We start from the raw sequence: 25,468 nt of genomic DNA on the forward strand, positions 1-25,468 counted from the left end.
TGTCCAGAGTCTATCCTGGAAGCATAGTCCACAGGGCCATGTAGGGTACACCCCAGATTGGATGCCAGTCCATTTTAGAGATAATATTCAATTTTTATCAGTAAAACTTGCTCTACCTGCTTCAAGAACAGCACTGTCTTCTTTATTAAACCATAAATTAGAATATACATTATATGACAATTAGAAATTGTTGCATTATTATTATTATTATTATTATTATTATTATTATTAGTATTGTTGTTGTTGTTGTTGTTGTCATTGTTATTATTATTATTATTATTTGAGACAGCTTTAGCTAATGTTTTTCCAACGCAGCATAAGAGTATTTGACCCATTTGTACAGCAGGATATTTCCACTAGAACAATTCAGGATAAGTAATACTGCACAATCTGCTGTTCCTTGCAGCAGCTCATTCAGCTGAACAAGGACATCAAAAATAGAAGTCTGAAAAATAAAACTATTGCTATTGTAACTTCCTAGAAAAGTCTGGGATATAGTAATCCTGGAGTATAGCAGCACTAAAAGAACATGGCTTAAGGCTGAGGTAACAAAGGCTGCTGTCTGACAGTTTTACACCAGGACTTTTCATGCAGTGACTGATAAATCACTTCAAATACCAGATCATGGAGATTTAAAATGACACAATAGTTTAATGCTACAAGTTGGTAGACTCTGTCAGCCACAACATTGGACTGGTTACCTCTGGCCTAAAATTCATATTTACAATTATCCGACACTTTTCTCAAAAGCAATATACATCTTTACCCATTTACACAACTGGGTATTTCACTAGACCGACTCAGTGTAAGTACTTGTAAAACCTGCAGTTTATAAGTCCATGTCCTCAGCAATTACACTACTTGTTCTTTTGTTGTACAATTTTGCATATAAAAAAGAAAAATAAAAGCTAAAGCGACTATATAAAAGCTGAGCTTATTCTCATAGTGGACACTTTTTTCCAAACAATTTAGAATGTTAACTTATCTATACAGGTATGCGCCGCTTTACGATGTTTCGGGCAGCAACGGACCGCATATACGACGGTGGTCCCATAAAAATATAATGGACTGAAAAATTCCTATCAAAGAGCAACGTCGTAGCTGTCGTACGGGTTGTAACGTGATGCATCGCTCACATGTTTTAAGCGTGTTTTGTAAACAAACCAACCGCGCTGCCAGACATTTGAAAGTATATATGATTTACGTGTAGTACATACATGATAATAAACAACTCTGTTACTGGTTTGTGTATTTACTGTACAGTAGTTTTTATTGTTATTTTGTAGTGTACCTTTTCTACTTAAAAAAGTTCTGTAATGTAAGACAGTACTGTACACTCCATGGTGTTCGCTCAATGACGAAGTCGAACTGTGACTGGGTAACCCCATCGTTAAGTGGCGTATACCTGTATATACAGCTGGCAGTTTTTACTGGAGTATTTTACAGTAAATGTCTTGCTTAAGGGTACTACAGTAGGTGGTAGGATTCAAACCTGGGTCCTTCAAGTCCAAAGGCAGTAGCTGTAACAACAACACGACCTGCCGCAACATTAGTTACCCAGCACTGAGTAAAACAAAGTGCTTGTTTCCCCTCACACAAACTGCATTGTGGGTTATGACCCTTTCTGTGGCCTGGAGAACAGTGTACCTGGAGGTGATCCCGCTCATCACCCATCGTCAGGTGAACAGACAGGAGCCCAAGAGTCCACTGCAGGAAATCAGCATTATGATAAGATGATTAACATGAATGGGGAATTGGCGCATTTAGCGCAGTTGTTAGATGGATAGATACAGGAGGGATTTGGAATAGGATTTATTCTGCTGAAACAATGAAAGTAAGCTTTGAAGCAGGAACAAACAATGCTTAAAACAATAGTGTTATTTTGCCTGTGGCCTCAGATGAAAGAGTTGCTGGGGGAAGAGCTCCAGATGCCTTGCTCTACCCAAACCCGAGATGTGTGTGTGTGTGTGTGTGTGTGTGTGTGTGCGTATCCTGTAGTTAAAAATGCAGAGGCCAGATCTGCTTCTGCCAGGTCTCTGAAGTACCAAGACTCTGCTTCCTCTCTACAGTTTGCTCAGCGTGACGAAAATGGCTGCAAAAGGAAGAGAACTTACAGCATCAGCAAAATAAATAAATAAATAAATAAATAAAAATCCCAGAGTGTGTGTAGTGGAAAGTGCAGCACAGCAGCTCCTTTATAATGAACTGAGGACTTGCCAGAGCAATTTAAATTCGTGACATGGATACCCTTTAGTGACACTACAGACAAGAAAGATTCAGTCAGCCATCTGGAATCTTATAACTGTCGCACTGTGTTATGATGTCTGCGTTTATGAAGTGGTGTCTGAGGACAAGGAAATATCCAGAGCGCAGGAGGGCAAATCACACTGTCTGATGGGGATGAACGTGACATGTGAAAAGGTTAGAAGCGTTATAAGAAACTACATTCTTCCTAATTTTAAGCATCCCATTACTGTGCAGGAAATGTGCTGATTTGGGCTCTTGTTTTGTAGTCTGAAGATTGTTGGTTTAAATCCCCTCCTTTATCCCTGCTCTTGATTAATCATGTACTTACTTTGTACTGATACTGTACAATTAAAATTCAATTTCAATTCAATTTCTTTTCATAAATTGAACACTGTAGAATGTGTAAATCATTGTCAAGTTCATTGCCTAACACTGTGATTCGCCTTGGACAGACGTTACTGATAATTCTGCTTTCTGTCCATGACGTTTATCTGTTTTATAGCCTAAAACTTATTCTTGCATAAAGTATTTATTAAAAATGGTGACGTCAGAATTTTCCATCCAATAATGTGTAATTCAGAGGCGAGTTTTGCAGAGGAGATGTCTCTCCGTGTGTGGAGATCCTCTTTAATCTGGATTAAACGATCGGTGTGTGTGTGTGTGTGTGTGTGTGTGTGTGGAGACAGTCCCCACTCCTCTGGATTCGGGGGGGGGGCGGTATGTCCCGAGCTGGTCCAGTCTCACAAGCATGAAGACAACACCATGCATACATCGGAAATTAATAGTGTTTTTTTCTCTCTGTCGCATTTACTCCGTCGAGCAACAATACCAAAAGTAAGATGATACAGATATTATATTTGCAAAGAGAACTGCAGCGCAGTGAGTATGTTACACGAAGCAGGCGAGACGGTGTGTGTGTGTGTCCGCGCGGGATGTGTGTGTGTGTGTGTGTGTGTGTGTGTGTGTCACAGCTTTGTGTGTGCAGAGCGAAGCCATGATAATTCTTCCGAAATGACAAGTTAATTTTGTGTGTGTGTGTGTGTGTGTGTGTGTGGTGTGTGCGCGCGCGCGCGTTTCTTTCGCTCATACTTAGGTGGCGTGAGAAGAGGGACAGCACGAGACCTGCACTGCCCTGGGAACGTCGGTGGGCTCTTATAATCCGAGCTGGAGGAAAACGGGTCTCCGCAAGGTCCGTGAAACCAGGTCGCGGAACTGGGTCTTCGGAAGGTCCACGAACGAACGAAAGCAGCTCCACAGCACGTGCCGAGGACGACCGGCGGCTCGGTGGACCCGGAGGAGCGCGAGCGCGGTGCTCCGCCTCAGGCTGCAGAGACCGTGTGATGCACTCTCTCTGAGGTAGGCGTGCAGTGCCGGTGGAGCTCGTGGAACATAACTTATGTTATAAGTACTCGAATGATGATTTCTCGGTGTGTTTTTTTATGCACTTGCGTCAAAATTGTCTTGGCTGAGGCGAAGGAATTTCCTCGTAAGTGTAACCGTGGAGCGCGCAGCCCAGTTTTGTGTCACTACACCGCAGGACCGGGAGTCCAGGTAAAACCAAAGTCTTGGAAGTGACTGAGCAGAGACGGGTTTAGCCTGGAGTTTCTAGCTGTTCTTAAATTTCACCCCGTCTCTGCATGTTTTAATAACAACAACAATCATGTTGTATTCCAGTTAAATTTCGCGTTGCGAGTGACTTTGACTTGAGGAGCGCTTGAGCGCGCGCTGGTGGTGGCAGGTGCTGCGGTGCTCGAGGACGCGGACACGTTCGCTCGAGTCGAGGCGAGGCGGCTGGGCGAAGCGCCGCTCCCGTGTCCTTCCGTGGGCTGCGTGGGCCCGTTACTCTAGACTAATGGCTACGGTAAAACACACACACACACAAATGGGTCAGAGGCACTGCGGGCTCTCACGCTGTCTGAGAGCTGAGATCTAATTAGTAGTATATAATAATAATTATAATATTTTTTGTTGCACTTCGTTTTGGGTGGAGCAGTTAATCTGGAACTTTCTCCATCCATGTGGCATGTCAGAATTCTGTGCTGCTTAATGAAGTGGGGTGTACAGTATATAAACAAAAATGTATATTTATTACAATATTTGACTACTTTGTTATAATATTTAAAATGCACTGGGCATGAGTGTAGTCATTTACAGTAGCTGATGTTTGCTGTAGGTTATTAATATTTCCATCATGTCAACACATCATTTGTGGGGCAACAAATGGATATGTATTTACTGAACTTTCCGCTGTTTTGGTATAGAGGAAGCAAGGAGGAATTAAATATCAATTATAATTAAATTGTTCCAAAAATTGAATTTAGTTTCAGACTGAAAAGATTTGTTGGACTTGGGGAATGATTGCGATGTGTGGGATAAATTTACAGTATCCATATTTATTTGTCTTCACAAGCCAGGTAATTAAAGAAACCCACGGCAGCATTTAACATGTTTAGTCTGTATGTCTGACGGTTTATTTGAACTGTATAGGAAGAAACAGCTAGCCTTGTTAAGGCACAGTGATACCAGGATTGAAACACTGTAATAAGAACACAAGGTATGAAACGGTTTGACATACTCTCATTAGAACAATCTGTGCAAATCTCTCAGACTTGTATCCTTTCGTTGTGCAGTAAAAGCATGTTTTTCCAAAGATGTAGTTTACCTTCCAGAGTTTACCTAGTGTGTCCGGATTGCAACATTGTTCTTGTTTCCAGCTGAACTAATATATTTTTACAATCGGAAGTTGATCTGTTTTTAAAAAACCTTGAAATTTTCTGGAAAAACTGGAGTGGCTTTGTGAGATTGAGTAAAAATAGTGATAAGGTGACAACAGTGCCATAAAGATATTCTGCTTTCCAAATATTGACTGACAGTGTTCTCTGCCATATTCAGTTACTCCTTCTTGGAAGAACTTTGCACGGGGCTCAACTTTGAGGACCATACTCACTATTTACAGAAACCGGATGAGGAACTCAAATTCATAGTAAGAGTCTTTAAGAATACCATAATAATCAGAAACATTGAGTTTTTTTTTTAACTAACTGTGCAATTTATAACAAAAATAGAGCATATATCAGAAATTGAAATTTGCCTAGAATAAGTACTGAATACAACATCTCAATAATGAAGATGATCATACTGATGCAAAAATGTGTTCGGCACTGTTTGTTTAGTGAAGTGTGTCTTCTAAGGTCACTTTCTTATATGAATTAATTCAGCACCCACGATATTTTTAGCCACATTCTTCAGTGCCTGGGGAGAATAAATTTCATCTACAGTTGTCAAGACTTCATGTACTGAGAGTATGCTTAACAAAACAAAGGATTATTTCTTTGCTCCAAGATATTAGTATATCCTTTATACAGAGAGCAAAAAATTGTCACGCCTTTGGCTGGGCACTCATTGTCTGCACCTGTCCACGATCCCAGCGGCAGGCAATAAAAGGAGCAGCCTGTTAGTGGACAGATTGCGGAACCTCTTTGAACATCGCTCTCCTATTGCCCCATGCTCTTTGCCTTAGCTCATTCACTTACCCCCTTTCCTGTTCCAGACCCCCTCGGCATTTCCCTTGGCTCCCTGACCATTGCTCTCATCTCCCTGGCTATGAATCTCGGAATGCTCCTTCAGACGACGATCGCGCCTCAACTGACCACTGCCTGTCCCCGGACCACTCTCTTGTCTAGCCCTTAATAAAACCCGCACCTGTGCTTCAGTCCGGTCTCCTGTCATGTCCTTCAGGAAGCATGACAAAAATACTATAAGGCCAACATGCAAAATTTCAAACTCTGCGTCTTTCTAAGCTTATGTGCTGAATTAATTCATATAAGAACGTGACATAAGCAATACACACACACACACACACACACACACATTTTCAGAACCGCTTGTCCCATACAGGGTCACGGGGAACCGGAGCCTACCCGGTAACACAGGGCATAAGGCCGGAGGGGGAGGGGACACACCCAGGACAGGACGCCAGTCCGTCACAAGGCACCCCAAGCGGGACTCGAACCCCAGACCCACCAGAGACCAGGACTGCAGTCCAACCCACTGCGCCACCGCACCCCCCTACATAAGAAATAAATTCTTAAAAAATGTTTGACTTGGGAAGTATTGCTCCTGGAGTTAAACTACAGGTTTAAAATGTATTTTTTCTAGACAGCATATGGAAACATTACTTCCTCATTTTTTTTTTTTACTTAAAATGAACATCTATACCTATGCAGTCATAATAAAATGTATGACATTATTGAAGTGGAACTGCTTAAAGTAACCGTCTGCCATATTCTAAACAGAAATCTGAAACCAGAGATATTAAAAATCCAGCCAATTCAGGGTCAAGATGAGCTTGAAATAATTGTTAAATTAGAAACTGCTGATGTTTTGAAATCTGTAGATACGGAGACAACTGTGGTGCAGTTTGAAAGCTGAAGATGTTGCTTCTGAACAATGTCAAAAGAATGACTAAATATGCATGCTTTTCCTCTGCTGATTCATAGCTGAATTATCACAGTTCAGCTGCATGTCATGAACATGTTTTTCAAGCCAATGGCTCTGAATTCTTCATTTAAAAATATTAGTTTACATTTCAAGTTACATTTTTACTGGCGTCTTCTTCATTTTATACTGATATCTTCTGCCTGAGGACTGGCATCCTGTGCACACTGAAACAGCAATGCTGCAAATAAATGTTACAAGTGTTAAGTTTTACAGTAAATTTTTAAGTAATTATAGCTTTACCTGAGGTTTTGATGGAACCTTAGCAGTGAATAATTTGAGGGCTGTCTGAATTATTAAATGTTTATTAATTGTACCATAAGTGATTGGATTAAGAAGCAAATTGAGTTCAGAACAGACTTCTGGTCCCAACTGTGTACATTGAGGACCCAGTGTATAAGCGCAATTAAAGGTAACACAAAGCACAAATTAGAAATGTCAAGTCGTTATCATTAGTCTCGTTTGCTTTTCCTTTCGTTAAGTTTTCTTTTATCACCGCTCAGATATTAAAGAAATTTCATTGTACAGTTGGATAAGTTTTAATAAGCATGATTAAGTCAGACAAAAGGAGTTGGGAACTCAATTAGAGTCTTGCTTTAATTAATTCCCTCGACAGTTTACTTGTCAAGAAAAATGTTCTCAGAAAGTAAAACAAGTCACATCCACGTAGTTGTGCATAACTGTTCAGAAAAGAATTCTGAATTTATACTGAGACTTTACTGTGTATGGGTCATGTTGCCATCCTACTTTATGAGCATTGCAGCTCTTGTCTGGTTAACAAGTTAACACCTTCCTTAATTTTATTAGAGTTATATTGTTGATTAACTAAAGCATGTAAAGTTTCAGAAATTGTAACAGAAGAAGAGTCATTAAGTTATCTTTTTGAAAAATGATTCAGATTCAGAGGAACTGTATTATTTGATGTTTATGTAGCAAGTTTTTTCCACACTAAAGCTTTATAGATGTATACAATGGACATACATCTTATTTTGTTGCTTTCTGCTCAGTTTTTAGATGTATTAGAAAAAAAAATTGTTCCTTTTGCAAGTACTTTATAGCAACGGCATCTTCCTACCTTGCCATATTGTAATCAGGTCAAGCCAGAATTGCCAGCACTAGTAATCCAAAACTCACTTTGCCCCTATAGTAGTACTGATAAACTACATGAGTGAGGGGTAGAGAGGCAGACGACGGAGGAAAATCTGCTGGATTAACAAGCGACGTAATTCACTACAGCTGTCTGCTCTCCTTTCAGCCATCACAACCTCAGTCAACCCCTTACAACTGCCCTGACCCCATAGCCTTGTGATCTTCTGTCTGTTTTCTCCATGGATTCCTGTCTGTGTAAATTTACCAGGATAATGCCTCAATGCTCCTACATGTGGCACCTTGCCTTGTGTTGCAGAATGTTCCATGCAACAAATTTCTAAATGCTTGGGATTATTTTTGCACAACACAGAGAAATTGTAGAATAAAGGATATTCTAAGTGTTGGCACACCGCAGACCTGTGTATGAATGAAAAAGGAAGAGCTTTTTTGTAAGATCATTAGTTGAGACAATAAACTAATAAAAAATTTAAGTACCCCATCCAAGCCACAGTGAAAACCTCCTGTCATAACACTCAGAATTCAACTTTCCATGTTCAGAATTCTCATAACACATTGTGACTAACATGTAATACTTACATGTTTTTATATTATGCAGCAAGCTTCTGTAATTGATATAACTTTGAATAAGGCATTTAAACACAATTTGTTTTCACATTCAAAAAACGCATATGTGCTGTGCTTATTTACCTATATGGAGTGTTTTGTGTGAGAGAAATGTATGCACTGTGACAATATATTAGACATTAGATGATTATCTGTTTGGGAAAATTTATTGTAGAACCAAACAAATGAATTATGGTAATGCTTTAACAACCATGACACTGTGTTGTTAAGATTACATTGTGTTGTTCGATATCACATGGAACAGTATATGATGAGCTATGTTTTAGGATTAAAGTTTATGGGTCACGATGAGTCAATAAATATAAATACAAATATGCAAACTCCCCAGAAGAGTCAGGCTACCTAAAAGTATGAAATTAGCAAGTGAAGCTTTGAAATTGCTGTACATTACATGAAAAAGGCACTATTGTGTTTATAACTGACCTTAAAAGCCAAAGGGGTGCATTTATGGAATCTTACATGTATTTTGAGTAATTGAAGTAAGAAACGTATGTAGTCATACACCATAAAATCTAAAAGACTGTCCAAGTTGTAAACAAGAACTTGTCACCAATTCTAGGATATCATGCTGCCCTGGTTAATCTATTCAAGGGTTGTGTCAAAGTAGTCATATCCCAGTTTGAACAACGCCGATTGCTTCTGACAATCACTTGATTTGAGAGAGCTTGGCGTAGGTCAGAGAACCAACAACTGTGGCTTATGAAAAGTGTGAAAATGTGGTACGAGTCCTACTCTAGCGCTCATCGTGATGCTGACTGAAAAGCATGGACGAGACCATTGTTTGGCTGGCTGGGAATGCGCACTTCCTACAAAAGTGTTTCATAACCATATCAGCCACCAAGCTTTGTTGTGTAGATGAGATTATGTCAGCGTGTGGGATTTACTGCTGGAATTGTTGTTTCCTGAACTGAGAACTGCTCAGATAAGCATGCTTACCCATTTGACAGAGCTACATGGGAACTGGAAAGTGCCAAAGCATGTCCACCGATATTTTTGTACCGTATGCAGTGCGATTACTTTGCATACTGGAACATCGAATGTATGTTTAATGTGTAAAAGACTGGTTTGTTTTTTTTTTAGTGGTGGTAGGGGGTTTCAACATTGCAGCAAACATGCTATTAGAAGTGCAGTTCGTGTCATACCTGAAGCAGCAAGGCAACATTAAGCTTTTAAAATGTGCAATAATTTGCAGTTTGTTTGAAAGGTCTACAGGGTTTTCAGTTATACCGTCTTGTCAAGCAGTGAGGTTTTTTGCTATGACTACTTACAGTATATATTTTGAATAAACTACATCTTTTTATGTGGGGGGCGCAGTGGCATAGTTGGTTTGACCGGGTCCTGCTCTCTGGTGGGTCTGGGATTTGAGTCCCGCTTGGGGTGCCTTGTGACGGAGTGGCATCCCGTCCTGGGTGTGTCCCCTCCCCCTCCAGCCTTGCGCCCTGTGTCGCTGGGTTAGGCTCCGGTTCGCCGCGACCCCACTCGGAACAAGCGGTTTGAGATAACGTGTGTCTGTGTGTGTGTGTGTGTGTGTGTGTGTGTACACGTACATCTTATTATTCCATGACAAATGCAGAGATGTGTTGAGAATGAGTTAACCAAGGGGAAAGGTATAATCCTAAAACATGACCATAATGAAATACTGTGAAACACAATTTTCAAACAGAGTTGCATGCATGGAAGATCTCCACAGACTGCTTTATAAAGGAGAAAAATAATTTGTATTATCTGGAAACTGATATTGCGTCCCTTTAATTTACTGTACTCCTAGAGGAAACACAAAACAATAAGGGTCTAAATAACGTGAAGGAACAGTCATGCTAACACACTGTATATTTCTCTTTCTCTATACGACAGGGATTTGTTTCTCAGCTGTAGTTTCAGAACTGATACAGGAAGTAGGTAAATGTATCAAGTACAAGAAATATTTTTTTAAAACTGTATTCAAGCCCGCAGTGGGTTGGACCGCAGTCCTGCTCTCCCGTGGGTCTGGGGTTCGAGTCCCGCTTGGGGTGCCTTGCGACGGACTGGCGTCCCGTCCTGGGTGTGTCCCCTCCCCCTCTGGCCTTACGCCCTGTGTTACCGGGTAGGCTCCGGTTCCCCGTGACCCCGTATGGGACAAGCGGTTCATACCAGGGGGTGCGGTGGCGCAGTGGGTTGAACCACAGTCCTGCTCTCCGGTAGGTCTGGGGTTTGAGTCCCGTTTGGGGTGCCTTGCGACGGACTGGCGTCCCGTCCTGGGTGTGTCCCCTCCCCCTCCGGCCTTACGCCCTGTGTTACCGGGTAGGCTCCGGTTCCCCGTGACCCCGTATGGGACAAGCGGTTCTGAAAATGTGTGTGTATGTGTGTGTGTATTCAAGCCAAGATTTTCCGGCTTGCCGCGACCCCGCTTGGGGCAAGTGGTTGTCGACAGTGCAGTACATTCAAGCCAAAAGTGTTTATCATTCTATAGGAGTACGAGGTCAGAAACATGGGTGAGCATTTAACGTTGACCATTATTACTTCATTGAAGTTCCTGTGGGGTGGTGTGGTGGTGCAGTGGGTTAGACCACAGTCCTGCTCTCCGGTGGGTCTGGGGTTTGAGTCCCACTTGGGGTGCCTTGTGACAGACTGGTGTCCTGTCCTGGGTGTGTCCCCTCCCCCTCTGGCCTTATGCCCTGTGTTACTGGGTAGGCTCTGGTTCCCTGTGACCCTGTATGGGACAAGTGTGTGTGTGTGTGTGTTTGTGTGAAGTTCCTGTCTGGACTACTGCAACTCTCTCCTCTGTGGTCTTCCTGCTAATGCCATCAAATCTCTGCAGCTTCTACAGAATGCTGCTGCATGAGTTGTGTTTGATTTGCCGAAGTGCTCCCATGTATCTCCTCTACTCATTTCTCTGCACTGGCTTCCTATAGCTGCCTGAATCAAATTCAAAACCCTGGTTACTATGTACAAATGCATCAATAGAACTGCTCCCAGCTAATTACAAGACTTAATCAATACACCCCAGCCAGGCCCCTTTGCTCGTCTACTTCCGCTTGCTTGGTGGTCCCGCTCGGTGGTTCTCGGTTCTGGGTCCGTTGTGGTGAAATGACCTTCCCCTGTCACTCAGAACTGCGGAAACTCTGTCTATTTTCAAGAAGGGTCTGAAAACCCACCTTTTCCGGACCCACTTCGCCCAAGATCTCTCCAGCTCATTTATGGTGTAACTGTTCACGCATTGTAACTCCATAAGCATCCTCAGATACAACCTTTATTCAGCCATTACTCTGGCATTGTACTTGCTCATTTGTGTATCAAAAAATTGGTGGGAGGGTATCGGGATTTGTCTATCCTGTGTCTTATGCATCTACTCGAACGATGAACCTCGGTGGAGCAAGTGGTAGGGAACAAACTAGGTTTGGTTGAGACATTCTCTTAATGTCATGCATAAATTGTACTTTTTCTGAGATGTACGTCGCTTTGGACAAAAGCGTCTGCTAAATGAGTAAATGTAAATGTAAGTTGCGATGTTCAGCTTGCAGACATCTCTCCAGCTCCTAACGAAAAGTCTTTAGGTAACTGTCAGTTAGCACCTCACTTTGCGACTGGAACGGGCTAAGTAAGGTACCCCTTACACATACCCGACTACATTTTATCTAATGAGTAAAGGACTTTTGATTTCACTGCACAATGTATTGACTTTGCTGAAGAATTTTCATAAGTGAAATATTTGGTCACAATGAAAATTTGGGATTTGGGTGCAAATGCCGTTGAGTTGATGTGGACCACTTGAGTGGTTTACCGCTGCATTCTTCCGCGCACGGCTTTAGTCTGCAAACGCTGAGAGACCATGGAAATTCTGCGTGCCATGAGGTGCATTCGAATCTGCACACAAATGTACACTTAGGCTGCGCCACAATACCCATACAGCAGCGAATATTACATTGTATATTTCTTAGCGAACATGTGTGATTATGCTATGTATGAACCTACATTTGGTATTTTTACCTTATGTAGCTATTTTTTATCTTTTTTACTTTTACATTTTTTACTATTCTGTGTACTTTTTGCTTTTTTATTTCCGTTGCCATATAGCACTTGGTAGTAGAAAAAGCTACATAAGGCAGGTCATCTTATTGTTGTAAAGATATGCTCTGCATAGTCACTAAAAGACTGGCAAGGTCCATTATGTAAACTTATTTAAAAGCGAATGGATGAAAAATATACATTTACACTTGAAATAAAAAGAGCAGTCAAAAAGTCAGGGCTGGGTAAAGTGTACGTAGTAAAAAGTAAAACTATAATTTGGTAAAATATTCCGAGATAAAGCCATACACACAGTCATGCAGTACAGCTTGATGTTTTTGCATTTACAGATACGATCCAAACATGCATATTAGTCTCGCAAGCCTAAACCTATTTGTTGGCTGGACTTTTCGTTTGAGATTAAGTGCTGCAGTTTGATGTATTGGATTACAGTTTACGCACTGCCCCATTTTTCAGATAATATCAAGAAAAAAAGCGTTCTGCTCTATTTTTATTTATATCAGAGTGTGCGCTTATCCCTGATCCGTTTGCAGGGGAAGAGTTCTCCTCTTGCGGAAAAAGCAGGGGCAGCAGTTAATTGTTGAGGCAAAAGCAATTTGTTTGTCAGTGACATTTGGACCAGCGTCCCACTGACGTCCTGAAGTTGGGTTTCTTACTGCAAACATCTGTGCAGACTGAGCCTGAGGGAAAGCGTCATATAATGGTCGGATGGTTCAGATGCTGACCGTCTGTCTCCTTTGTTTACTCCGCAGTGTTTGAAGGCTACAGTGCAAAGATAAGAAATGGAGGAGACTGCAACGAGTGAATCGACACCTGGGTCACCCCATTATTTTGGCCAGGTCCACAGTGCCACGCTGGAACCACAAACAGTTGCTCAGCAGGGCATTTTGATCCAGCTCACCGGCACCGAGGGTGAATGGGACAGCCTAGATGACAGCAATCTCATCTTTCCACTGGAGCGCGATGAGGAGACCCTTTCGAGCGTCGCATCCAACAGCATGTCGCTGGTGGATGAGTGGGGTCTCCACTCTCCTGCTTTCCACGTCCCCTTGTCGTCCTCATCCCCCGGCTCCCTGGGGGACTTTGGCCTCTCTGCCCCCAGTTTCCTGTCCCCACACTCACCTCCTAGGCCCACCGCTCCCATCTCCAAACCCTTTGTGAACCTTGTCAAGTCCCTCTCTACAGAGATCGAGTCCAAAGAGGCCTCCCTCAAGCCCAAACCTCTCCTCAGCCTGGTCAAGTCCATTTCCACAGAGATTGCCCGCACTGAACCAGAGGTCTCCCAGTCACGGTCGGATTCCAAGCTGAACCTGCACCTCTGGAGGCAGTTCACCCAGCCCAAGGGCCGCAGTGGGGACTCCAGGACAGCCCCACCCTCCCCCAGTAGCCTCTCCCCTTCTGAGCCTAAAGCTGGATTCTTTAAAGTAGAGTTGGAGGACACCCGCCGCAAGTTCTCCGAAGCAGTCCAAGAGCAATTTAGCATGTTCAGCAAAATCATGGGAGAGGAAAGCTGTGGGAGCCCTAAGCATCAGAGGGTGGGAGGCCCCACAGACTCTGCAGGCTCACGGGGAGCTGGTCCCGGTGGGAGCAGATTGTCTAGCGACTCGGTGGCTGTAGAGACTCATGGCAGAAACATGAAGAGACTGGACTGTGACCCAGGTGGCACACCACCCAGAAGGCTTAGAATGACCACATCCAAGCTGTGCCTTTCTTCAGAGCATTGTGGGAAGGTGTGTGGAAGAGAAAACAAATTGGAAATCTGTGCATGTGGTGACGTAATTCAGGTGCTTGGGATCGGGGACCGGGAGGCCTCCCACAGGTTGTTGGGACGCTTAGTTCCTCTGCAGTCTGCTCCACCAGTGCCAGACAAGTGGCTGTTCTTCATTGCCGTGGTGGCCTATAGCTACTTTGTCCTGCCGCTGCCGCCTTACCTATCAGGCCTGTCTCTTGGCTTGGCCTGTGGCTTCATTCTGGGCCTCCTGCTTGTCCTCCTGTTGGCTCCTCAACATTCAAATCACCCACAGAGGAGCTTGGGGATTCTGGACACAAGCATGCAGCCTGAGATGCTTTATACAGGACGTGAAGAGCCAGTCATTTTAAAGGTAAGTCACCGACGAGGGTGAAAACAGTTACTGAGTGGTTATTACACTCAGGTTAGTATCTGTGTAATTAATCATTCTGTGTTCACAGTGTGTTAATTCAACAGGAATGTTAATGTCATATAAGGTGCAATTTTGCTCTTAATGAATGCAAACAGTAATGTGCAGCAATTATCTTTGAGCTGACAAGATATACTAGGTTCTCCTGATTTCTTTGAAAAGTGACAGATTTGATCCCACTAAATAAAAAGTAAAAAAGTAGTTTTTTTTAAGCTTAGATTATATTCAGTGTATGGGGGACGCGGTGGTCTGGGGTTCGAGTCCCGCTTGGGGTGCCTTGTGAGAGACTGGCGTCCTGTCCTGGGTGTATCCCCTCCCCCTCCGGCCTTACACCCTGTGTTGCCAGGTTAGGCTCTGGCTCCCCGCGACCCCTACTGGGACAAGCGGTTCTGAAAATGTGTGTGTGTGTGTGTGTGTGTGTGTGTGTGTGTGTGTGTGTGTGTGTATATTCAGTGTGCACTTGTGACAGTTCCTGTAACAAACACACTGCCCTAAAGGACCCTCGTCTTCTTGCTTTCCACGAGGTTAATCCGGTCGTGAATTAGTTTGCATGCCCCCCCTCTGCAAATCTGCTGGCTTTGTGGTTCGACTTTGCTAATGGCCACTTTCCATGTGCGAAACTGATGGCAGGAATTGTTGCCTGACCTAAAATCCCTTTTAAATGTTTGACAGCTTTCAGTGTTCAGTCCTCAAGCTGAACCCTTGCCAGTGTGCTCCTCCGTGACTCACAGTTTGTACGGTGCAATTACTGTCTTTCTTGGTTTATACAATGGGCTGAGCCCTTCACAACTGTGAATTACTTTATGGACAACAGCAAGAACAAGAGCAGGAAAAAGCAGCTCCTCTCTAACCTGTCAGGTTCAGCTATGACCTCTGAAGATGGTACATACCTCCCATAGCCACAGTAAATAAGGATAATCTTACTGTATTGTCTGACTTTCCTAGCATTAGTTACATTTTTCAGTAATGACAGCCCAGTTTGAATCTCTCACTCCTCTCTCCTAACTTCTAACATCTTCACTATTGAGAAGGATGCTAAACCAGTTCCATTACAGTAATATGTTCTTTAGCTTGGCTAGAAATCTGCAGAGCGTGTAGCCCACCGAGACCAGGGTTGCAACACACTTCTGCAGCACACCCCGGAGCGTGTAACACAGACACGGCGAGAGCGGCAGTGGCACACCAATGGCTTTAGTTAATCACAAGTCCCCAGAGCGGCAGTTTGTCACCATCAACCAGCATTGCACAACTGCTCCTCCAGATACCCATAAAAAAGCATGCTCCTTGTTTCAGGGCCAGTGGGGGATCAAAAGTGGCCACGTTTCAGCTGTTTCATTTTTAAAGTCCAGCTCTTCTCTCTGCTCCGTGATGGACTGGTGTCCCATCCAGGCTGTACCCTGCCCCATACTATGTTCATTCAGGATCTGGGTAACTGCAGCCCCACACTGGACAAACAGATGTTGAATATGAGTGAATAGTGAATTGTTTCTGCATAACATCATGAGCGAACCTCCAATATTTGAAACAAATATGAAGCAACAGACTGAGTAAAGTAGTTCCAGTGAGAGGACCGCTGCTGTCATGAACTACCGCTGGGTGACTTCATCTTATGCAGCAGTGCTTAATCAAGCAGCTCTACTGCATTTGTGTTACATTCTTCAGCCCTGTCAGTCACCCTGGATGAATCAATTTGCAAGGCAAATTTACACTGATTAGTGTTTCATACATTTTGCACTATTACTCATATAGAGCAGTCATGTGTATTGGATAATGTTTTAATTTGTGCTGGCGATGCAGAAAAGTTGGTTACAGCATGATGGCCTTTATATGAGTTTGCCAAAGAAAAAATGTAGAAGTAATGTCTGAAAATAGCATATAGCAAAGCCACCCTGACAAGGTTACAATGAGACAGACAAGTTTATATAATTTCTGAAAAATCACAATCAGATCATGTAGTGCTGGTTTCAGAAAAGTTATGATCAGTTGGACTGCATGCATGAAAAACACGTTAATTCTCAAAAGCAGAGTTATGCGGAACTATGTGAGGATATTTGCACTGTACATAATTACTGTGATGTAACACAGGACGAGCCACAGTCTGAGTGTAGGAGTTGCTGTGTTTCCCAGGGCTGGATGAACGAGGTCCACTCCTATGATCCGGACACACACAACCCATCGCTCAGCCACTCAGTGTATGCCACCCTGGAGGGCTCCTGTCTGCACTTGGCTTATCCACGTTCCAATGTCCCCCGGAGGGCCACCTTCAACGAGCCACCGCACGATGCTGTCTTCATCAGCTCGCGCCACTACCAGCTGGCTAATAGCAAGGTGCACTGTGCCCTTTGCAATACAGGGTGCCGTTTTCACAGTTTCAACTATTTTTCTTCTCATTGAAATTGTAGTGCTGTTAGTTGTGCTCTGGGGTGTGGCTAAATGAACTCATTCCAGATAATTTCTAAATACCTGCTAGAGCATGGCATCTAAAGCGAAATACTTTCAGAAGGTTAATAAAGTATACAGAATACAAGACATTCTTATTATTGGTATTTTTGTTACAGGTGTTTCTACTGCCTCCGCTCCTGGCCCACAAGAGGGTGTGGAACCAGAAATATCCCATCTGTATTGTGTTGGCTGAGGGGGAGGAAGGAGCAGATGAGGAAGGCACAGACGATGTCATGGAAGGGGAGCCAAGAGCAGAGAGCCAGGCAGCGCAGCCTCAGCCGGGACACCCCACTACTCTTTTCCTCTTTGCCCGAACAGGAAGAGAGAAGGAGGAGTGGTTCCAGCACTTTCTGTGTGCTTCCAAGATGAACAACAGATGTGGTTCTAGGTCTGGTAAGGGACTGTTCTGCACATTACCTGCAGCACATTAGTAAATCTACACGTGGGACAGGGCATTAGTTGAACGTTGTGAATGCGTTGTTGTCATCCTTCTGTTCAGTGTTGTTCACTTGCTGCTGTTCTTTAGGAATAAAACAGTCAGGTCTCCAATGCTGTACTACTGAACCACTTTGAAGCTGTCACATGAGTGTATGTAAGCAATGCCACGGTGCCCTTGTTCCCCCAGGACTGAGTCCATCATGTGGATCAGGTGTGGCACAGTGCAGCGAGAATTCCAGCAGGGGAAGCACCGAGGACATCTCTCGGCTCCAGATGAGAGACCTGGCAGTCGGCATGAGAGAGAAAATCCTTCTGGACTACAACAACTACATGGCACGCTTTACCACAGCCTGCGACCCTGGAAGCCCTTTGGCTAGCCTGTGCCACAGTGCTGAAGGTAGTCCCGTTGACAAAACAAAGGTGAGCAGAGTATGTGATATTCAGAACCTCTTCTTGGTCATTTTAACCCCATCTTGTTCATTAAGTGACAATTTTCCCTCACCCAAGGAAGAGTGTTGTTCAAAGCACCTTAATCATTCTTCTTATCTGTTCAAAGGACCGTAAAGGATTATATGTTTTATATTGTCCACTGTTACCATGGAGATGACAGTCATTGCCATCACTTAACAGTCCACGATAGCAAACTGACAATGTCATTTTATTCAAAATAGTGATCACATTAATTTTACTTAGACTTTATAAATGATGGGCATTGCCCTTTGCAATTTTGGGAGTTAGTTAACAAGACATAGCTATATCCAGAACTGACTTCTTAATTTTGAATAATGTGAAGGAGTCAAGTGTGAATAGAAAAAAGGAGTATAGCATAGACTCATTTTTCTGTTGGATATGGGCTAATATTTCAAATCGTTCTGCTGTCAAAGTGATGTAATCTTGCAGTATTATTCATTCAATGTTCTGCAATATTTACCCATCTTGATATAAAATTGTCTCTGTGCACCTCACACAACAGTAAGAAATTCTTTAAGCAAGCATTAAGAGAAAACACCTTTTAGGGCATTTTGTGCAACAGGGAATATAAGATCTTCCCAGGCCCCCGTGTGTACAGTTTCATGCACCATCCATTCTTTTAATTAATAAGGTTTGATTGGGTTGTTATAGGATATTTTCAGATGTTACATATAATAATAGACAAAAGTGTCATGGCTGAACTCGGGAAACCAAGCCGATGGACTCAAGTGCAGGCACTTTATTTCCGATAAGGGTCAGACAAAGAACTTGGTCAAGGACAGGCAAGGGTCGATCGATCTTCGGACGTCGTTCAGTGTCAACTTTTTTGTCTTAATTTTTGCCGCAGTTCTTCTGTGACCACACCACAGCTCACCCTGAAGCCCAGATGGCCTGGATCAATGCCCTTATTGGGAGAATCTTCTGGGACTTCCTTTGTGAAAAGTACTGGGCAGACCAGGTGGCCCACAAGATACAGAAAAAGCTGAGCAAGATCAAGGTGAGTGATGAACATTGGGAGAATTATAGAAATTATGAGAAAGTATAATGATGGCATTGATCATGCTAATAATTAACTGAGGGTTTAAACTTGAGAATGGAAATATACACTTGCTGCTGGGATTATAAATGTTACCTAAAGTGATTCAGTGCACATTGTCTGAGTATAGACAATTAGATATGTTTCACCATAATTCATTGCATTGTGTAATGCATTCATTTACTCTTTGATCACATTGAGTGTTTAAATAGTGTTTCTTTGGCTGTCTCTGTTATCCCTCTGCAGCTTCCTTACTTCATGAATGAGCTGACCCTGACAGAACTGGACATGGGCACCTGTATGCCTCAGGTGTTGAGCACATCAAAACCCTCCATGGACCGTAGAGGTGAGCTCTCAGAGGACCCTGCAGTCAAAGATCATAGGAAAGCCAACCAGCCTCAAGGTTGCATCAGAAATTATTTGCTTATGCCTGCAACATCATCATTTTGAACCCTTGACAAGACGAGACGTTATTATCCTGTTGTAATCCCCCATTGGTGAGGAATGGGGGTCGACTCGATGTTGTTGGAGTGATGCCCGGCCTGTTCCCCACAACCTGGGGAACGAGTGGGCATACGCACCCAGCAGGGCTCAGGCGGGATTAAGCCTCCCCAGTGCTGAGGAATCAGCCACTGCGGAGGGCACACTTTATGCCCTTTGCTCTTCACAGCCTGACAGTCTGCCCCAGTTATGTAAATGCTCACGTCACCATCAGCAGGGCTTCATCCTCCTCTATTATCCATGTCACATATGTGTCATGCTGGACATGTGGCATTACACCTGTTTTCACACATGTGAGTTTAACACTCTGCTTTTGTTTCTAATTCTCACTACTTGACATGTCACTGCAGTGCTTCAAATTTACTGTATGAATGTAGATCATCAAAAAGTAGCAGGTAGCTGGTATGGGAGATGAACTTGTTAACAAATAAAATTTGTCAGTTCCCATTAGATGTCCAGTGGTTGTACAAAGATAGTTTTCCTGACTTATTTGGTTGAACTATTCAGATGCCTGAAATTATGCAAATTTTTACATTAACAACTAAATTATACTTGTTTGAACTCATAATTAAATAGTATCAAACACAAAAATAGGAAATATGCAGAAGCAACATTATAGAATATATCTACACGGTTACCAATTGTGTGTTGATAAATGCAGTAACTATAACGGAAATGACTGTCTACTCATTCTTTTTGAATTTCTCTTCATGCACGATTGGCTTTTAACCTAGATTTTAAAAATAGAACCTTTCTAGTTAGGCTTTGCCATGTGTACCATAAAAAATGTGTAATATTATGTGTCCGTTTATTGTGCTCCAAGGCATTTTTCAGACACAATTTTTACCATATTATATCATATACAGTACATTCAGCAACCTATTTCTAGGCCCAGAAGAAAGGAGACTATTAAAGGCAACTTCATGGCCCCTGAGTGGTGCTGACCCTGTGTCCTGACAGGCTTGTGGTTGGAGCTGGAGCTGGTCTACACAGGCTCACTGCAGATGACCCTGGAGACTAAGATGAACCTGTGCAAGCTGGGCAAGGAGAGTGGACTGGAGACTGACAGTGCACCGGAGTCCAGCGGCATGACGTATGATTCTTTTCTCTTTCTCCCCATGCCTGCTCTCAGCCCCCAGTCCCCCTCTGTGATGAACACCTGTACCCCACCCCAGGGCAGTGTGCGAACTGGCTGAGCCATGTGACATGAACAACATGAACCCAAGCTCCGGAGAGCCCTTCTGGCATCACTGCACTCCTTCTCTCATACCTGCGTCAGTCCTCCCACTTTGTGGTCTTTCCACCCTGTTCTCCATATCCATCTCTCTGAAATTTTACGTCCATTTTTAATAGGTAATGGCTTAGATGGTTTAGTGAGGAATAGCAAACTTTCTTTTGGCAGATGTACAGTATATGTATCACTTTTTCCCCAAGCTCAAATCAAAAAATCATTCCTGAAATTAGTATTCGTATAGAAACATCAACACAAAACACTAATCATGGTACCACTATATACATAAGATTAATAAACATTCTTATTTTAGTATATATGTAAATATTTCATTTGATCAAATAGTTTTAAAATATAACAATGGAACGATGATATATGCAAAGTGTAATGTATTCATGTAAAAGTTTCAATATACAGTATAAATGTAAAATGTGCGATATAACATTAAGTGCAAAGAACTGCAACACTGTACAATTACTCAAAAGACTACGTGAGCCCATGGAGTGTGCATATGTGTATTTGGTAATGTATGACATAGTATAAGACACTGCATCATTTTTTGGGCAGTTCAAGGCACAGGCTCTGCGTTTTAGCCGACAGCGATGAGGAGTCATCCAGCGCCGGTTCCTCTGATGAGGAGGAGCTACCAACCTCTGAGCCGCAGGGGTGCCTGGGAGACAAAGGCCTTGCTCCCAACCCTGAAGGGTAACAATACATATTACATACATTGTAGCTGAAACTCTTTTTTGTGACCCTAGTCAGTTGATAGAGCCTAGTGTTTCATATCTGCTTGTCTTCAGCCATGGGGGTGGTCGCACTAGCAGGAAGATTCTACGGATCGTTGACAAAATTGCAAAGTCCAAGTACTTCCAGAAGGCCACAGAGAACGAGTTCATCAAAAAAAAGATCGAGGAGGTGTCCAATACACCACTGCTGTTGACTGTGGAGGTGCAGGAGCTGTCAGGGACCCTTGCGATCAATATACCACCTCCTCCAACGGACAGAATATGGTACAGCTCAGCCTGCCCGTTCTCTTGTGCTTCACTACGGACAAAATAGTTACATATTGGAATAAACTGTACAATCACTTTCTCACTAGTATGTGTTTGCATGTAAATGACTAATCTGGTTTTCATCTTTTTCCAAATTCTCAAATAATTTGCATCCCTCTCTGTGAAATATTTTTGTTTCAGTATCCACATGTAAAATGTTAGACTTTTTTGTCTATTTTAGAAGGATATAATCTTACCAATGGTAATGTTGCCATTGTCAATACATTTTAAAGGTTACATGTTTACTGAATCTGAATAACAACAGTTCAGTCTAGGGATTTGAACTGACAGTTGGCCATGGCTCCTTTCTAAAATGTCTGATATAATCTATTAAAATACCTTAGATCTGTGTATTGCTAGGAAAGCTTAATGTCCCTGTGTAGTTGTTTTAGATGTGAACCTGTTAGTTTTTTTTTATATAAAGCATTTTACTCTCTTTGTAAAAATTTGACATTTGCTGTGAATGCATGATTTGTAGGTACAGTTTCTGCATGCCACCACGGTTAGAGCTGCGTGTGAGGCCGAAACTGGGAGAGAGGGAGGTCACGCTAACTCATATCACAGAGTGGATTGAAAGGAAGCTTCAGGATGAGTTCCAGGTAATAACATACACTTACCACTTCAGGTGGGCTTTTTAGATTGCCTGCATGATCATGTCAAATCATGACAGGATATGTAATTGTTATGTTAATCATATTTAATTCAGACCTCTGTAGCAGCTGATAGTTTAAGTGTCTCACTGCATTCCAACAGTTTCAAGACTTTAAATGCCTCCATAACAAATGGCCAGAAAATTCTAATTTCAAGTATTTCTTTTAAATTTCAGAAAGTTTTTGTCATGCCAAACATGGATGATATTTATTTGCCACTGATGAACTCTGGATTGGACAATCCTCCAGCATCCCAGCAGCTTCCTGCTCAACCTTCATGCCAGTCCTCTGTAGACTCACTGGAAAAGCCTGGTGAGGGTAATGCTTCTGAGTCAGAATAGTGCCTCCCCGTGGTGATGAGCGTGAAATATAAGACAGGGTTCCAAGCATTTGTGTTGTAGAAACACACCCTGTACTTGGACAGAGAAGCACCTGCCACTTTGGACCACCTGAGGATTTAAAGCGTGCAGAGACAAAGCAGATCTGGTTTGTAAAGTTATAAATGTTGATCAGAAACAGGTTGTCTTTGAGATGTTGCCAGGAAATTGTTTTTTTTTTTTTTCTTTTTTACAGCAATTGTTTGAAACTGGGTGGGTGAGTAATTTTTATGAGGCTGCTGTACTGCTGTAGCCTGTTTCTGCAGATTCTCAACGCCATTAGGCTGTGGCCAGTATGTAACGCATCTGTGCTCCTACAAGTTGTTGGAATGATGCTGTGCTCACACAAATACAATTCATATAAGTGTCTTTGTACTCTGCACATCCAGCTGCTCATAATATTAGTGATCTTTACAGTGTATGTACATCATTACATAGTATGCACCTGACCATTTTTACACTAAAATACCATTTTTTGAATTTTAATTCAAATTTTCTGTTGCAGATCAAATGAAATGACAAAAAGTACCAGTATTGATTCCAAACCTTTACAAGTTGCATTATCCGTTAACATTTCCACAGAACTATTGCATTATTCAGGCAACATGTCAGCTGCACTGTACAGGCTTCCCTTGCGTAGGCAGTATAATTCACCCTTTAAGATCTGCTTGTAAAGTGAAATCTGAATTACTATTCATTTGAATAGCAAAAAAATGTTTCCCTTATTTATCTTGCCATTATTTTCTCTTATTTTTGTTTCATTTATTTGTTTTTGGGTAGCATAGCAGCACAGCATTTTGCCCAGCTGCTCTGGTTTCCTCCAAGAGCCCAAAAACATGCATTTCAAGTAAATTGGTGACTTTAAACTGCCCTCACTTAGTCTTTGCTTTACAGTTATAGCCAATATCCATTTTTGCTGTAAAGCACATTTAATTGCTTTTCAGTCTGTCCATCCATGCATACAATTTCAGTAATCGCATGTCCTGCACAGGGTTGCAGTGAGCTGGAGCCTATACCTGGATCCTTGGGTGCAAGGCTGAAGAGTGTACACCCCAGGACACAGGGTAGTCACACACCAACTACAGGCAACTTAGAATGGCCAGTCCACCTTAACTACACGTCTCTGGCCTGTAGAAGCAAACTGGATCCCCCCAGGGAAACAATTGCAGATAGGGGAGAACATGCAGACTGAGCAGGGCTCGAACTTACGTTGTCACATAGCACCCAAGTGCAGTAAGGTACCACCATGCGAGAGTCCTGAGAGACAAGTAGACATATTGGTGTGCAACACCTGAGTTGCATAAGAGCCATGCCCCATGTGGAGGGTGCAGTAGTGCAGCTTGTATGGTGCTTTGCGTCACTAAGGTTCCTGTTCTGAATTGAGATTTGTCAGAAAGCAATCCTCATGTAATTTTTGGAGCTTGTTCTGTGAATTTTAGGGTATGAATTACATTTTTAAGTTTGAATGCTGTATATTCCTATAAAAAAAAATGGCTGTGGCAAATGTTTTGTCAATACTAAATTTGCTACTGTAAAGGTGTGTATTAAAATTACTCTTAATTTTGCTTCATATATATAAAAAAAATGACTGGATGCCCCAAATAAACTAAACTTATTGTATTAGCTAATAACAATTAGTACATTAGCCAACAGCGACCTCTTGTGGCTGTTCCCCTCACATTATTTAGGTAATCACAGGAACACCTGAGTATTTTAAATCTAATATTGGCCATTCATGACATGTCAGTTTGATTTTGGCTTAAAGTCCAATTCTACTAAAAACTTAGCATCTTCCAAAGTGTTAGTACCCTTAAACTGCACACTTTTCAGTTAGTTTTCATTGGTCATTATTGCATGTCTAACAACTTTCCACATAGACAACATACCAAAACTGAATTAAAAGGTGTTTATTTATGAAAGTAGGAAAAAAAAAAAAAAAAAAAAAAAAAAAAAAAAAAACTGTAGCACATTACTAATGCACAACCACATGCAGTATTATAAATGAGGTACTAAATAAAACAAATATAAAAATTGTCCAGTGTGTCAGAGCAGCTGCCTGGTGGTGTCTCTTGACCATAACTTTGACATTACACTTTCATAGTTCACTGGTCAACTCCTAGAGGGAGAAAACTGAGGGCTGTCTGTATTACTTTATCACTAATATAAATAAGATGACATTTAAGTATCCAAAAGACTGGTTCTTCAATGAGTGATGTTGTTACATACTTTCCACACTCGGACAGGATCAAAACAGAACAACCTGATTTTCAGTACACAGCTCTGGACATCATACACTGACATGGTGTGGTGATGACACACCTGAAAAGGAGCATCTTCCCGGTGATCACTCAGGTCTTGAAGTCGCCACTCCACTCGACGCGATGCCGATGGTTCCTTCACACAAAAAAGGCGCATTTTCTATTCTGAAACTCGGTCTCTCGATAGCTTAGTTTTCCCCATTTTACGAAACCAGCAAGAAGAATATGACGAAGTCTTCAAAACCCAGGGAAATGCGTAACCGGCGCGTGACGTGTCGAGTCCTCGACAGGGAACAGGAGGACAAGCAGCGATGTCCCCCTGCCGTGCATTCAGGTACTCGTTCACTATCTCTCCCGATCAACGACAGCT

The 25,468-nt window shown here is 42.4% G+C and overlaps 1 protein-coding gene across 6 annotated transcripts; it reads left to right on the forward strand.

Moving 5' to 3' along the window:
• Window positions 1-2,911: 2,911 nt before the first annotated feature.
• tex2l (testis expressed 2, like) lies at window positions 2,912-24,151 on the forward strand. Of its 6 annotated transcripts, XM_029246569.1 has the most exons (13): window positions 2,912-3,126; window positions 3,341-3,603; window positions 13,236-14,585; window positions 16,770-16,970; window positions 17,201-17,477; window positions 17,710-17,942; window positions 18,841-18,990; window positions 19,276-19,375; window positions 20,491-20,623; window positions 21,329-21,427; window positions 21,562-21,771; window positions 22,292-22,412; window positions 22,640-24,151. In XM_029246569.1, exons 3-13 carry the CDS (start codon window positions 13,266-13,268, stop codon window positions 22,802-22,804), a joined length of 3,009 nt encoding a protein of 1,002 aa, XP_029102402.1. In that variant the 5' UTR covers window positions 2,912-3,126; window positions 3,341-3,603; window positions 13,236-13,265; the 3' UTR covers window positions 22,805-24,151. The 6 variants fall into 6 exon arrangements, 1 of the variants encoding a protein (XP_029102402.1); XR_003797157.1 differs by lacking the exons at window positions 13,236-14,585; window positions 16,770-16,970; window positions 17,201-17,477; ... (6 more) ...; window positions 22,292-22,412; window positions 22,640-24,151 and adding exons at window positions 4,735-4,801; window positions 5,140-5,230; window positions 5,798-5,948; XR_003797156.1 differs by lacking the exons at window positions 13,236-14,585; window positions 16,770-16,970; window positions 17,201-17,477; ... (6 more) ...; window positions 22,292-22,412; window positions 22,640-24,151 and adding exons at window positions 5,140-5,230; window positions 5,798-5,948 and having other exon boundaries at window positions 2,913-3,126.
• The last annotated feature ends 1,317 nt before the right edge of the window (window positions 24,152-25,468 follow it).

The sequence above is a fragment of the Scleropages formosus genome, chromosome 20 (genome assembly GCF_900964775.1).
Source record: "Scleropages formosus chromosome 20, fSclFor1.1, whole genome shotgun sequence".
In the NCBI taxonomy this organism is placed as follows: domain Eukaryota; kingdom Metazoa; phylum Chordata; class Actinopteri; order Osteoglossiformes; family Osteoglossidae; genus Scleropages; species Scleropages formosus.

Excerpts from the sequence above, each read along its gene's own strand:
- tex2l (XM_029246569.1), top strand. The coding sequence starts at position 13,266 with ATGGAGGAGACTGCAACGAGTGAATCGACACCTGGGTCACCCCATTAT. Across the intron at positions 16,971-17,200 it reads ACCAGCTGGCTAATAGCAAG|GTGTTTCTACTGCCTCCGCT; the intron begins GTGCACTGTGCC and ends TTTTTGTTACAG. Across the intron at positions 21,772-22,291 it reads CCTCCAACGGACAGAATATG|GTACAGTTTCTGCATGCCAC; the intron begins GTACAGCTCAGC and ends CATGATTTGTAG.